This window comes from Quercus robur, chromosome 2, assembly GCF_932294415.1.
Source record: "Quercus robur chromosome 2, dhQueRobu3.1, whole genome shotgun sequence".
NCBI lineage: Eukaryota > Viridiplantae > Streptophyta > Magnoliopsida > Fagales > Fagaceae > Quercus > Quercus robur.
Genome location: NC_065535.1, coordinates 95,806,632 through 95,821,688, shown reverse-complemented (window position 1 = coordinate 95,821,688; position 15,057 = coordinate 95,806,632). Strand labels below are relative to the sequence as shown.

Sequence of the window (15,057 nt, the reverse complement as noted above, 5' to 3'; positions counted from 1 at the left end):
CATCTTCCTCGTCCTCAACATATGAGGATCTGGAGGTGGTTGATCCAGACGAGGGACCTGGTGTTGGTGAGGATCAAGTTGTCAGATCCGTCATTGGTGCTGATGGGCTTAGGAAGTTCGTCATGCTACCAGAGTGGACGGTGAATTTCTTCACGTCCGTTATCAAGGAAAAGCATTTTAAGACATTTAGAGATAATTACCAAATTCCAGAGAATGTTACGATCCGTCTACCCTACAAATCAGAGAGGTGTTACTATGACGGGGTAGAGGGAGTCGGGGTGTATGAGCAAATGTTGAAGGCCGGACTTAGATTTCCATTGAGTTCGCTTCACCGTTTGCTCCTCCGTCAGCTGGGGTTATCTGTGAACCAGATTTCCCCTAACGCTTGGAGAGTTTTTATAGCGATGGAGGTACTGTACGGTGCCATGTCCAACGGAGAAAGGAGGCTGACGGTTAGGGAGTTTTTTCACTACTACCGTCCGGACGAGATTGACAAATCCAGGGGGATTTATAGCTTCGTCCCTAGGAGTCCGTTGCTGAAAGTCATCTATGATACGCCGGACTCAAATAGGGATTGGAAGAGTCGGTTCTTCTTCCTAGAAGGCGACGGTTGGATGGGTCGTCCTGGGGAGACAGATTTCATGCCCGTCGACACTACTTGGGGCATATTGGATCCGTCTAGTATGGACTATTCTCCAAACTCTAACATTACTAAGTTTCCTTCTTTTTTTTTTTTTTTTTTTTTTTTTTTTTGAATATAATCTAACCGTCCTCTTTCTTCTTTTGCAGTTAGACGACGGCCCCAAATTGACCTTGAGGAGTTTGCTTTCATTGAGAAGATCCTTAAAAGGACCAAGCCGGAGGAAAGGACTTGGGCGAAGCTGGTAACACTAAATACCATTCACTGGTATTGCGACGGACCGGAACCTACAGCGGCTGCCGTCAAGTACGAAACACAGATAAGGAGACGTAAGTTCGTCACCCTTTAGTTAAAGAAATTGTGCATCTTATTTTTTGTTAATTAACTCCCCCGTCCACGTTTCAGAGATGGACGATGCTAAGAGAAGAGCCTTGATTCGGTCAAAGGCTGCAAAGAAGACTGCTGACGACACTCCCCCTGCGACGGGCCCAAGCAATCCGTCTGCTAAGCGGAAGACTCAGCCCAAAGCGGACCGTCAGGCCAAGAAGGCCAAAGTGTCTTTAGAACCCGTCGTGGGACTCATGGCGGAGCCTCCGAAGACGGTCACTCCAACCAAACACGGGGTTGGCAAGGGTTTGATGAAAGGCCCGTCGAAGGTTGACGAGAAGCCGCCCGTCCTTCTTCGAGAGGATTCTAAGCATGCCTTAGAACAGATTTCCTCCATCATCTCGGCGGAGGATTATGAAGACTTAGGCAACCACTCGACGGAGGCCATGGGGGAGTCGGGCCTGTTTGCCATTACACAGGTAAGATAGTCCGTCTACTACCCAAATACAACTTAAATCATCTGTCGAAAGTTTGTTTTACAACTGTGTTGCTATTTTCCAGGCAATGGTCATGATGAAGGGGCTGATGGGACGGTGCCTCAGCCAAGAGACGGCCTTGGATCGTGTACGGGCCAAGGCGGAGAAGACGGAGGAAGAACTCCTCCAAATGCGAAACTGGAGACCCAAAATAGAGAAAAAGCTTGAGCTGTCGGAGAAGGCAAGGAAGAGCCTTGAACAGACGACGGAGGAGGCAAAGAAGGCTCTAGAGAGCAAGGACAAAGAGATAGCCGAGCTGAAAAACGAAGTCCGTCAAGCTAAGGACGCGGCGGTCCGTGAATACCGTGACTCCGACGCCCTAATCACTGAGCTGGGCGACTCTTTCCATCAGGGCTTCATGGATGCCCTCCGTCAAGTCAGGCAAGCTTATCCAGACGTGGACCCTTCCAAGTTCAAAGTTGAAGACCCGGTCCAGTCATCCGTCGTGCCTGTTGCTTCCGAGGATACAGACGACCTCTTTGATGTCGACGACGCAGTTGTTGACGGGGCATCTGCCCCAGCAAAAGTTGACCAAGTTGAGCCTGACACGGAGACGGTTCCACAGCCCGTCGACAGTGCGGACAAGGCTTAGTAGAAGGATTTTTATTTTTATTTTATTTTATTATTTTTCATTTTGGAACAATTCTCATCCGTTGTTGATGATGTGTAAACATTGCCGTTTAATGGCCCATTTTGTTAAATGAATCCGTGCACTTTATTTTATATGTTTTGAATTTTGTCGTTGCTTGACCTGTTTACATCCGCTCGCGTTTTAAGTACGTTTTTTGATCTTAGAAACTTATTCTTTGCAAAACCTGTGGAATACTCCGTCCACCTTGTTGGTACTACTTTGTTATCTACGATAATTAGTCCGTCTTCTTTGCTTCATCTTATTTCCGTCCACGTTGCGGACGATCCGTCCAACCTGTGAACTTTAAGTGGTCATTTTGTGGACTAAGTTATCCTCATTTAGTATAGTCCGTCCACCTTGTGGTGATCGTCCTTGTAGGATGACCCGTCCATCTTGTGGACTTAATGTGGACTTGAAGTGGTCGTCCATGCAGGATGATCTGTCCATCTTGTGGACATAAAGCGATCGTCCTTGCAGGACGGTCCGTCCATCTTGTGGACTTATATGTTGTCCGTCCATATTGTGGACTTAGGGCTATCGTCCCTATAGGACGATCCGTCCATCTTGTGGACTTAGGGTGATCGTCCCTGTAGGAATATCCGTCCATCTTGTGGACTTAAGGTTATCATTCCTGTAGGATGATCCGTCCACCTTGCGGACTTAAGGTGATCGTCCACGTAGGACGATCCGTCCATCTTGTGGACTTCATAGTTTATCCGTCCATTTTGTGGACTTAAGGTTATCATCCCTGTTGGATGATCCGTCCACCTTGTGGACTTAGGGTGATCGTTCTTGTAGGACGATCCGTCCATCTTGTGGACTTCATATTGTATCCGTCCATCTTGTGGACTTAGGGTGATCGTCCACCTATTGGATGATCCGTCCACCTTGTGGACTTGGGGTGATCGTCCATGTAGGACGATCCGTCCATCTTGTGGACTTCATATTGCATCCGTCCATCTTGTGGACTTTATTTTCTGCTTGTCCATCTTGTGGACTTAAGGTCGTCACCCCCTGTAGGATGATCCGTCCACCTTGTGGACTTCATTTTGTTTCCGTTAACTTTGTGGACAATTGCAATGACATACATTCAAGTAGAAGATCAAAATTGCATCTGACTATAGAAATGCGTAAAGGAAAAGTGCCTGCCCCCTTGGGCTTAAAAAAGGCACGACAATATTGTAGCAAAAATATAGTTAAACAGTTGAAAGAAAAGCTAATAGTGCCAAAAAGTCTTAAAAGAAAAACTGGTTGTCGTGTCGCTATCACTGGTAGTATTTCCTCAAGTGCTCGGCATTCCACGGATGTGGTAGCTTTTCTCCGTCTATTGTCTCCAGGTGGTATGTCCCTTTCCTTTTCCACGACGTAACTCTGTAGGGTCCTTCCCAGTTGGAGCCTAGTTTTCCCTGTGTAGGGTCTCTAGTTGTACCCATGACCCTCCTGAGTACGAGGTCTCCTGCTTGGAAGCTTCTTTGTCGGACCCGGGAATTGAAATGTCTGGACATGCGATCCTAGTATCTAGCGATCCTCTGTTCTGCTGCCAACCTGACTTCATCTATAAGGTCCAGCTGTAGCCTCATGGATTTGTCATTCCTTCCCTCGTCGTGGTTGTGAACCCTGTAGCTTGTGAGCCCAACTTCCGCTGGGATGACTGCCTCGCTCCCGTATGTCAGTCGAAACGGTGTCTCTCCTGTCGGAGTCCTCGCCGTTGTCCTATATGCCCATAGTATGCTTGGCAGTTCTTCTGGCCATATGCCCTTTGCCCCCTCGAGCCGAGTCTTGATAATCTTTAGCAGGGATCGGTTTGTGACCTCAACCTGACCGTTAGCCTGAGGATGGGCGGGGGACGAGTAGTGGTTTTTTATTCCTAGCTGTGAGCAGAAATCACGGAAGGGGCCGTTATCGAACTGCCTCCCGTTATCTGAGACAAGGACTCTAGGAATACCAAACCTGCATACTATGTTCCGCCAGACAAAACTTCTAATGTTCTTTTCTGTAATGGTGGCCAAGGCTTCCGCTTCTACCCATTTCGTGAAGTAGTCAATGCCCACTACCAAGAACTTTAGCTGCCTTATCGCCGTTGGGAAAGGTCCCATGATGTCCAGTCCCCACTGAGCGAACGGCCATGGAGCCGTTATGGGGGTTAGCTCTTCAGCTGGCTGTCCGATAAAATTGCTGAACCTCTGGCATTTGTCGCATCTTTTAACGTAGGACTCAGCATCCTTTTGCATGGTCGGCCAGTAATACCCAGCTCGTAACAGTTTGTGCACCAACGACCGCGATCCAGAATGATTCCCACATATTCCTTCGTGTACTTCCCTCATCACGTAGTCTGCCTCTTCAACCCCGAGACATCTCAGGTAAGGACGGGAGAAACCTCTCTTGTAAAGAATGTCTTTTATCAAGACGAACCTTGCCGCTCGGACTTTTAACTTTCTCGCTGCCTCCTTCTCTTCAGGCAATACCCCGTCCTTTAGGTATGAAGTTATCTGCGTAGTCCAGTTTCTTTCGGAGCGTATCTCCTGCATGTTGTCGAGGTCTATTAGCGGAAAGATTTGAACAAAGGAAAGCACATTACCCGGTGTTATCATATGTTCTGCTGAAGCGGCTTTGGCTAGCCGATCAGCGGGCTCATTGTCTCCCCTGGGGATCTGGACGAATATTGCTTTTAGCCCGTCGACTCTAGCCCTCACTTGATCAAGATATCTCTTCAACCTTTCCCCTTTGCATTCATAACCTCCGTTTACTTGATTGGTCACGACTTGGGAGTCGCAATGCACGACCACACTTTCAGCTCCGGCGGCGTTGGCTAGGTCGAGTCCTGCTGCTACCGCTTCGTATTCTGATTCATTGTTGGTAATGGGGAAGTCGAGACGGACCATAGATTCAATCTCGTCTCCTTCAGGTGACAGCAATACTATGCCGGCTCCTCCAACTCGCTTATTGGATGATCCGTCGGTGTAGATGTTCCACTGGGGGGGTTCTTCTGCCCCCTTGTCCGCGTCATGCGTAAACTCTGCTATGAAGTCGGCTACAGCTTGTCCTTTAATGGCCACACGTGGACGGTATTTGATGTCAAACTCACTCAATTCTATTGCCCACAGCGTCAGTCGACCTGCGGCCTCAGGATTACTTAGTGCCCTTCGCAAGGGCTTGTCGGTCATTACGTTCACGGTATGGGCTTGAAAGTAGGGCTTGAGCTTGCGAGCCGCCGTGACCAACGCAAAAGCGAGTTTCTCCATAGGTTGGTATCTTTCCTCGGCACCGTGGAGCGCCCGGCTGGCGTAGTACACGGGCTTCTGTGCCCTGTCCTCCTCTCTGATTAAGGCCGCGCTGACGGCCACAGTGGAGACGGCCAAATAGAGAAAGAGCTCTTCACCTGGTTGCGAGGGGCTCAGTAGAGGTGGTGAAGATAGATAGGTTTTTAACTCCTCGAATGCTCGTTGACACTCGTCCGTCCACTCGAATGACTTTTTCAATGTTCGGAAGAAAGGTAAACATTTGTCTGTCGCTCTTGACACGAATCTATTCAATGCCGCTACCTTGCCGTTAAGGCTCTGTACTTCCTTCACGTTTCTCGGGGGGGCCATCTCCATTATGGCTCGGATTTTGTCCGGGTTAGCTTCAATCCCCCTTTGAGTTACCATGAATCCTAGGAATTTTCCTGCCGTTACACCAAACGCGCACTTTCCTGGATTGAGCTTCATGTTGTAGGATCGAAGTGTGCCGAATGTTTCCTTGAGATCTTCCAAGTGGTCTTCCTCCTTCCGGCTCTTCACCAGCATGTCGTCGACATAAACTTGGACATTCCTCCCGATTTGCTGTGCGAACATCTTGTTCATTAGTCTCTGGTATGTTGCCCCTGCATTCTTCAGACCGAATGGCATTACTTTGTAACAGAAGAGACCTTGACTGGTTACAAACGAAGTCTTCTCCTGGTCGTCCTCGTGCATGCGGATCTGGTTATAACCCGAGAAAGCATCCATGAAGCTTAGCAATTGGTGTTGAGCCGTCGAGTCCACTAGGATGTCGACCCTTGGAAGGGGATAGCTATCTTTGGGGCATGCTTTGTTAAGATCGGTGAAGTCCACGCACATCCGCCATTTGCCACTCGTTTTCTTCACCATTACCACATTCGCCAGCCAATCGGGGTAGTAGACTTCCCTGATGAAGCTTGCATCTTGGAGTTTGCGGACCTCTTCCGCTATTGCTTGGTCTCGTTCCGGGGCGAATACTCTCTTCTTTTGTCGGACGGGTGGAAACGAGGGCAACACGTTCAACTTATGTACCATGACCGAGGGATCGATTCCTGGCATATCGTCATGGCTCCAGGCGAACACATCCTTATTGCTTCTCAAGAAAGCCACGAGCTCTTGACGGATTGCGGGTTTTGCAAGCGTTCCGATCCTGGTGGTTCGGTCTGGATTGGAACCGTCGAGAGTTATCTCCTCTAGCTTCTCTGTAGGTTCTGTCGTCGTTCGGTGTTCTTCTATGTTCAAGGCCTGGATCTGGTCTTCCACCTCCATCATAGCTACGTAGCATTCTCGTGCGGCAATTTGACTTCCGCGTAGCTCTCCTACCCCATACTCTGTTGGGAACTTGATCATCAGGTGGTAAGTTGATGTTGCCGCCTTCCACGAGTTGAGCGTGGGTCGCCCAATAATAGCATTGTAGGCTGACGAGCAGTCGACCACCAAGAATGTTACGTCCTTGGTGATTTGTTGTGGGTAATCTCCTACCGTCACCGATAACGTGACTGCGCCCAAAGGGAATATTCTACTCCCTCCGAAACCAACGAGCGGGGCGTTTGTTGGTATCAGCAGCTCCCTATCAATCCTCATTTGTTGGAACGCCGGATAATACAAGATGTCGGCCGAACTGCCGTTGTCGACCAACACTCGGTGGATGTTGTAGTCGCCTGCCCGCAAGGTGACGACAAGGGCATCGTCGTGTGGATGGTGTAGGCGCCTTGCATCCTCTTCCGAGAACCCGATAATAGGGCCTTCCCTTCTTGCCATCTTTGGCACTGTGCCTGCTAATTGGACGTTCTGTACCATCCGAAGATATGTTTTGCGAGCCTTTTTCGACGATCCGGCCGCACCTGTTCCTCCAATTATCATCCTTATGTCCCCCAATGGGGGCTTTGGTCGCTCGTTCTCTCGGCGGGGGTGTTGTTCTTGTGGGGGTTGATCCGTTCTCTCCTTACTGACGAACTTCTTCAATTTCCCTTGTCGGATAAGGGTTTCGATTTGTTGCTTCAAATCATAACAGTCGGCCGTGTCGTGACCATGGTCACGGTGGAAGCGGCAATATTTGTCTCTGGACCTTTTGTTGGGATCACTCTTCAGCTTTCCCGGAAACGTCAGGGATCCTTCGTCCTTAATCTGCATTAGGACTTGGTCTATCGGGGCGGTCAACGGAGTGAAACTTGTGAACCTTCCGCCCATTGGTTTTGGGCGTCTCTCCTCCCTTCGATCTCCCATCCGTCCTCTCTTCCGCCCCTGGTCCTGTCGGGGGTCCTCTTGTCTGTCTCTTTTCTTGGGTCTGTCTTCTCGGGCTAACAATGCGTCTTCAGCGTTCATGTACTTGGTGGCCCTGTAAAGCACCTCTGACATGGTCTTTGGGTCGTTTTTGTATAGGGAGAACAAAAACTTACCCCCCTTCAGCCCGTTCGTGAACGCTGCCACCAATATCTTGTCGTCGGCTTCGTCGATCGTGAGCGCTTCTTTATTGAAGCGTGATATGTAGGCCCGTAACGTCTCCTCCTCTCTCTGCTTGATATTCATTAAACAAGCTGTGGACTTCTTATACCGATGTCCTCCGATGAAGTGCGTAGTGAACTGAGCGCTCAGCTCCCTGAAGGTGCCGATGGAGTTTGGTGTCAGCCGGCTGAACCAAATCCTTGCCGCGCCCTTCAGGGTTGTAGGGAATGCCCTACACATAATTGCGTCTGCAACTCCCTGAAGGTGCATCAGGGTCTTGAAGGTCTCTAGGTGATCGAGGGGATCCTTGATTCCGTCATAACTGTTCATGCTCGGCATGCGGAACTTACTCGGCAGGGGGAAGGAGTTGACGGACGCCGTAAATGGCGAGTCAGTCCGGTTGACAAGGTCGTCAAGATCGCTGGACACTCGCCCCTTGAGAGCGTTCATCAGGACTTCCATCTGTTCCTTCATCGCCTGCATCTCCGCGATGATGGGTTGTGGAGCTGTGTCCGTCACTAAGGGGATGCTAGCGTCCCGTCGCACTTGTTTGCTCGGGGCGTTACTCTCCTGTGGTCCGTCATCATTTCTCCTTTCCTCACTGTTCCCTTCTTGATCTTCTCCTTGGCTATTCACCGCTGCACTCTTTTGGTTCAGCTGCTCTGTCAGGTCGTGGTTTTGTTTGGTGAGGCGCTCCACGGCTGCGGCGAGCGTCTTGACCTGTCTCTCAAGGGCAGTCGTAGGGGCTTCTTCTTGGACGTCATTTGTGGTTGCCATCGAGCGCGTGAGTACCATGTAACTCCTTTATCTAGGAAATGTTACCGTACCCGGTCGCTTTCCCACAGACGGCGCCAACTGATGACGTCGAAAATTGTCACCAATGGGTCACACCGTACTCGCGTCTCGAATCGAACCTGCACGACAAGAACAATTGACGGACGTCCTTCAAAGAGCACCGGTGTGGTGCCGGCCAAAGGTTCTCCGACGGTCAAGTTAGAATTGTTCTGTTTTACTTAGAGCGTTAGAGAGGGTCAGTTAAAGCGTGCCTCGATTACTGTGGGTATTAGACCTTTTATAGTGATAGAGGGTTGACTTTTCCTTTTTGGTTTTCACATCTTTTCAATGTGGGACTCTAGTCCCAATTCTTCTAAGCGTGGTGAGCAAGGATTCCCGTTTCCGGATCATGGGCCCTTATTGGGCCAGTCAGCGATGGGCCTTCAAAGCGCGTGGGATAGCCATTGCACAGGCCCAACAGTCCCAACCCGTCAGGCCCGTTCAGGTGGGCCCGTCAAGCAGGGCCGTCATGTCCGTCCAGGTGGGCCCGTCATGTACTCGGCATTTCTAACCGTCTTCAGTACTTCTATCTTTAATCTTAAAAAAAAAAAAAAAAAAAAAAAAATTTAACATACATTAAAAAAATATGGATGAAAATAACAATTTGAATTTGAGAGAGAATTCTTGTACACCAAAATCATAACAAAAAAAATACATTCTTGTATTAATGATCCAAACAATACATACCATAAGAAAGAGAGAGCATTAATTTCAGTACTCTTTAAAAGAAGTTGTTAGATCTAGCTAAGAATGTATAAATGAAATCCATATATATTATCTTGTAAATTGCTAAATTCTTCTATGTTCATGAACAAATGAGTTAGTGAGAGAAACTAATCAATTAAACAAAACAAATTTGTGAAGGATAATCCAGCCAAAACCTCTCCACAGCTTTCCTCTGTGCTGGCCCATTCCATTATAGAGCTTTCCTCCAAAAGACCCTGCCGAATACCACATAGAAACTAAAGATGATGACAAGCTTATCCTTGTCTTTCTCCATTCAATCCCACTTAAGGAAGAAAAAGGATATTCTCTTATAGTTCTACTGCCTCTCTCTCTCTCTCTCTCTCTCTCTCACCCTCTCCTCTCTGCGGTTAGTCTCTTCTTTCTATGATTTAGTTAGTTTAATTTTAAAGTTCACATGTTTCTCACATGCTCTTATTCCTTTATTGTTTTAACGTGAAATTAATTGAGGTATTAATTTAGTAGGTGTGTATAGTTTAGGGAGTAAATTAGTCAATAAAAAAATTTAGGGGGTATTTTGGCCATTAGTCCAAAGTTTAAGGAGTGTATAAGCATTTTTCCTAAACAAGTATAAGATGATAATTCTATTTTGTTTAGCAGTCACTCTATCTATATTTTTCGTTAAGTGTCACACAAACATTTTACGCATTTTACACGTGTTTAATTAGTTTATTCAATAAAATAATGCCATATCATTTTTGTAACTTAAAAAAACGATATGACATAATATGGATGAACTAAACACACGTGACAAGTTTATGTAGCACTTAATGAAAAATATGGATAAAGTGATTGCTGATACAAATAGAATAGAACTACGAGGGATAAAATTCAAATTGTGAAACTTTAGAGTGTGAAATCCAAACACTCCAAATTTTAGGGGTGTAGTTTACAATTTTGCCTTAAAAAATCATTATGTGCATCTAAAACCACTATTTGGTTCTTATAAAAATAAAATAAAATGGAAAATTTATTAAGATAATCAAATTTGGAGTTTTGGAGTATATGATTACCTTAATAAAATTTTCTATAAAAATATTATTTCTTGGACAAAAAAAAAAAAAAAAAAAAAAAAAAAATTGAGCCTCCGAAGAGTTTCCCACGTCACAAAGTGGCAACTACACCAAAACCATAGTTATCAGCAACACCTTGGAAACCACCTATTGTGTAGTAAGCTCACCATCCAGACTAGGTAGAGCTCTCTGGTCTGGGAGGATTGACCTTGAAAGAGTAAACCTACGACTTTACATCTTCTCTAGAGAATCGTCAACACAATAACAAACATCAACCAGTTATGGAAATACAAAGGTATACGTAGAAGAAAATGGATGTGTAGAAGGTTTTGCACGGGTATGGATGTGTTATGATACTTATTGTTTTGTACGCTTGAATTTTCTGTTCCACATAGGGCACTGGATTGATTTTCCATCATTGGAGATAGATACTAAATATTCTGGCATGGTGTAAACCTAGAATTGAATGTGCAATATACCTTCCTCTGGTGAGCTACATTTGATTTTATTATGAAATTGTTCTACTTCCTTAGGCATCTAAATGATGAACAAGTTTTACGGAAAACTTAGATAAAATGAATGAAATAAGGATTTTTTTTTTTATGCAAATTCAAAATTAAAGTGGGACAAATATATATATATATATATATAGTTAAGTTACACACAACTGATGAGTCTTGAATTCACGACTTCACCCTCCACCTAAAACTGATATGGGGAGGTGTCATTTGAGCTAAAGCTCATGGCCTAATGTGGGCTATATATATTCTATTGAAAAAATTCCACCAATGAAGATCCAAATATCAAAAGAGGCTCAATGAAATACACTCCAATACTTATTTAACTTTTATTAAATACATAAAACAATGGCCATGCTTGCCCATATCATAAACATGCTAACATATTCTACATGGAAAATCTAAATGTTCATAATACCCTCATAACTATGCACTGCCCTTATTTGAAGTGAATGTGTTTTTGCGTGAAGGCCGAGGAAGCTGCAATTTCTTCATTGAAGAGAGTGCTGGATGCTCTAGACACTCATCTTGCTTCAAACACTTCACTTGTTGGGAATTCTGTAATCTTGGTTGACATTGTTACAATGTGCAACTTATACATGGGCTTCATCCAACTCATGACAAATAGCTTTATTTCTAAGTTCCCTTATGTGGAAAGATACTTCTGGACCATGGTGAATCAACCAAATTTCAAGAAGCAGTCTGTCCTTCCTGTTACGAAGAAGCATCTCAGCCAAAAGAATCTGCTAAACCAAAACCTAAGGATGAACCCAAAAAGGAGGAACCAGCAAAGCCGAAATCAGAACCTGGTGAGGAAGAGGAGGCTCCAAAATCGAAACCTAAGAATCCTCTTGATCTACTGCCCCCAAGTAAGATGATACTGGAATCTGGATGAGTGGAAGAGGCTGTACTCAAATACCAAGACCAACTTCAGTGAGGTTGCCATTAAAGGCTTCTTTTGTCATCTTTTTTTGATAATGACCTAGGTATTGTGAGACAGATGTTGGGCACTGCTGATGGTGCTCTCTCTTTCTGCATGCACGTGTGTTATGATGCTTATTGTTTTGTATGCTTGAATTTTCTGGTACACATAGAGCACTGGGTTGATTTTGCATCATTGGAGATTGGTACTAATATTCTGGCATGGTGTAAACCTAGAGTTGGATGTGTAGTGTCTATTTGGCAAAGATTATTTTTGCTAACTTATTTTATTATTCAACTTATTTTTTGTTAATATTCATGGGTCTTACTGCACCATTTAGTACTATTTATGGGTCCTATTATACTATTTCAGTTAACTTTACCTTTATTTATAGTACTTTCAGTAAAAAGTTTTCAGTTTCAGCACTATTTGGTACTATTTATGGGTCTCATTGTACTATTTCACCTAACTTTTACTTTTATTTACAGTATTTTCATCAAAAAGTTTTCAGTTTCAGCAAAATAAGCGGATTTTAAACGGACTCGTAGTCCCGTAGTATGCTGTATAACTTCCTCCAGTGAGGTACATCTTATTTTATTATGGAATTGTTCTATTTCCTTTTGGCATAAATGATGACCAAGCTTTATGGAAAACTTAGATAAACAGAATGAAATAAGGAATTTGTTTTTTCTTAAATTCAAAATTAAAGTTGGATATATATATATATATATATATATTCTGTTGAAAAACTTCAACTAAAGAAGATCCAAATATCAAAACAGGCTCAATTAAATATACTCCAACTTATCTAGATTTTATTAAATACATAAAACAATGACTATGCTTGCCCACAACATAAAAATGCTAAATAAATTAGGTACTTCTTTGAATAATCAAACATCAATATAATCTCAAAAAAGATTACTGGATCGTCGAATAGGATCAATGATTTACCAGAAGAAATTTATATTTCAAGAATAATTAAACCTATTATTGAATTGTAAGTATATTTATTTATTGATTAAGAAAAAAGATGAGTACTTCTTTGAATAAACTAATTTTTGCCAATGTTATTAGGGACTGCTATCCCCTATTCAAATTTCATCATTTTTTGTGTGTATGGAGACTGCTATGCCCTTCTCAAATTCCTCATGATCATTTAGCTTTTGAGCCTAAACTCTAAGGTTTTATATTTTTTTTTTCTCCTTAAAATAATAATGTTGTGCCATATTGAGATAAGTAGTATTTATTTATGGAAATTGAATTATCAAAATAGAGTAGTTTTTTTGTTATAAAAAAAAAAAAAAACTTAATTAGAATAATTTAGTTTCCATTCCTTTCGGCTAATGGAATTATTTTTGTTACTTGGGCCAGGTTGGACCATATCAATAATGGCCTAAGTAATATGCTTAGCCTTTTTAATTGTCTCTTGTCTCTCATTTGACATTTCTAAGCTAAGCTAATTGAAATTGAAGTTCTCATTTTCAGAAATTGCTTCTGCATGCCTTACGACACAAGCCAATAAGGGGTTATATAAGACATTGTGCATGCCCTTTTAATAAAGAAATTGGGTTTATTGAATAATATTGACTTAATTAATGTGTGCCTTTTGTTTTTCTGCCAATAAGGGGTCTTCTTTTCCTTAACAAAAAATGGGGTTATAAAAGACTTGAATTTCTTTTTAACTTGAGGAACTATTGTTAATGACAACGTCTTCTTAACACCTAATGGTTTCCGTCAGCATTTTTGTTGTTCCTCTAGTTTTCTTCCGGTACTTTTTTTTTTAATGAATATTTTCTCCCAGTACTTACAATTACAAGTTCTAATTATATGTAACATTGCAACCATTATCTCGATCTCCTTGTTTTTATGTATGTGCAGGAATGGTGGGATTATCTCTGGGAGAGGAGCACTTTCATACAGTGTGGCATTGCTCAAGACCTTTGTTCTGATGAAAGATATAGTCTGAATGCTGGAAAAGGATTCATATAGCCAAACCCAATTAGTTAGAATTAAGTCTAATTTGAGTTGCTTAGTAGTTTAACTCATGTAAACAAGGAAGTTAATTTTATTTTACATCAGCTTTGGCCTGCTTTCTTCCAGATAAAGTGAACTTTTTTCTGCTGGTTTTTACGTTATCATGGACTTAATGGCAGGTGAATGGTTCAGCAAAAATCAGGTTGGGGGAAACAAATGTTATTTGCAGTGTGAAGGTATATTTAATGGTTCAAGATGCTGGATCTTCCACACGTATCTACATTAAGCATTTCCTCCTGTGTTTTGTGAAGACTTGTAATGTTGTCTACTAATTTCTGTAAATGCTGGCTGAACTTGGAAAGCCGAGTTCATTGCAACCTGACAAAGGAAAGGTTGCCATACATGTTGATTTCAGTCAGTACCAATGTTTGAGGTTTATCTGATGCTATCTTCTAATACTATCAATTTTTGTTGATTGAGCTCATATAGTTACTCTTCTTATAATTATTATTAGGTTGAACTAAATTTCATTGGGTTATTTTGTTTAAAAAATAAGGTGTATAAAAGTACAGTTACAACTAGAATAAGTGAGTTTTTAAAATGCCATAGTAGTGAAAATAAGCTGGTTCTTTTTTTTTTTTTTTTTAATTGAAAGTTGTATTCCTCGTTGCCATGAGCCTAACTCATAACTCATATCTTTTAATAAGTCTAATGACTCTAATCCATTATTGCCATCTTCTGCTTTTTGAAGGACCCCACATTCCACGCTACCCCACTATCCCCTCTTCTTTCTCTCATTCCTACCTAGATATTATGGAGAAACAAAACTCTCTCCTTTCTGTCTCACTCTCTATCATTCCTACCTAGGTAATAAAGAGCAATAACCTCTCTCTCTCTCTCTCTCTCTCCTACCTTGATAAAGAAAAATAAAACCCTCTCTCTCTCTTCCTTAATTTTGCCCCTTTCACACCTGGGGACTTACCTGTTTAGAATCTAGATAATAATGTGTTTGTGGTTGTACTAAAATCAATGTAAACATACAATTAAAACCACTGCTCAAGAGTACTTATGTTAAAGTGCTTTATTATTTCCTTTGCTTGAAATACTATATATTGGTGAAATTGCTGGGCAAAAGACCACCATGCTCTAAATTATTGTAATTTGGTTTTGCATATGATAAAGAAGTTGGAAATTCTCCCTTTACATCAAGTTA

General features: G+C 43.0%; 1 protein-coding gene and 1 pseudogene across 1 annotated transcript; both read left to right on the top strand.

Moving 5' to 3' along the window:
* Positions 1-1,144: 1,144 nt before the first annotated feature.
* Positions 1,145-2,095, top strand: LOC126705972 (uncharacterized). The gene is made up of 2 exons (XM_050405214.1): positions 1,145-1,446; positions 1,529-2,095. The coding sequence occupies exons 1-2, from the start codon at positions 1,222-1,224 to the stop codon at positions 2,093-2,095; spliced, it is 792 nt and encodes a 263-aa protein (XP_050261171.1). The 5' UTR covers positions 1,145-1,221.
* An 8,826-nt stretch (positions 2,096-10,921) lies between these two features.
* LOC126716032 (elongation factor 1-gamma 2-like) lies at positions 10,922-12,181 on the top strand (annotated as a pseudogene).
* The last annotated feature ends 2,876 nt before the right edge of the window (positions 12,182-15,057 follow it).

Excerpts from the sequence above, each read along its gene's own strand:
- LOC126705972 (XM_050405214.1), top strand. The coding sequence starts at position 1,222 with ATGGCGGAGCCTCCGAAGACGGTCACTCCAACCAAACACGGGGTTGGC. Across the intron at positions 1,447-1,528 it reads GCCTGTTTGCCATTACACAG|GCAATGGTCATGATGAAGGG; the intron begins GTAAGATAGTCC and ends GCTATTTTCCAG.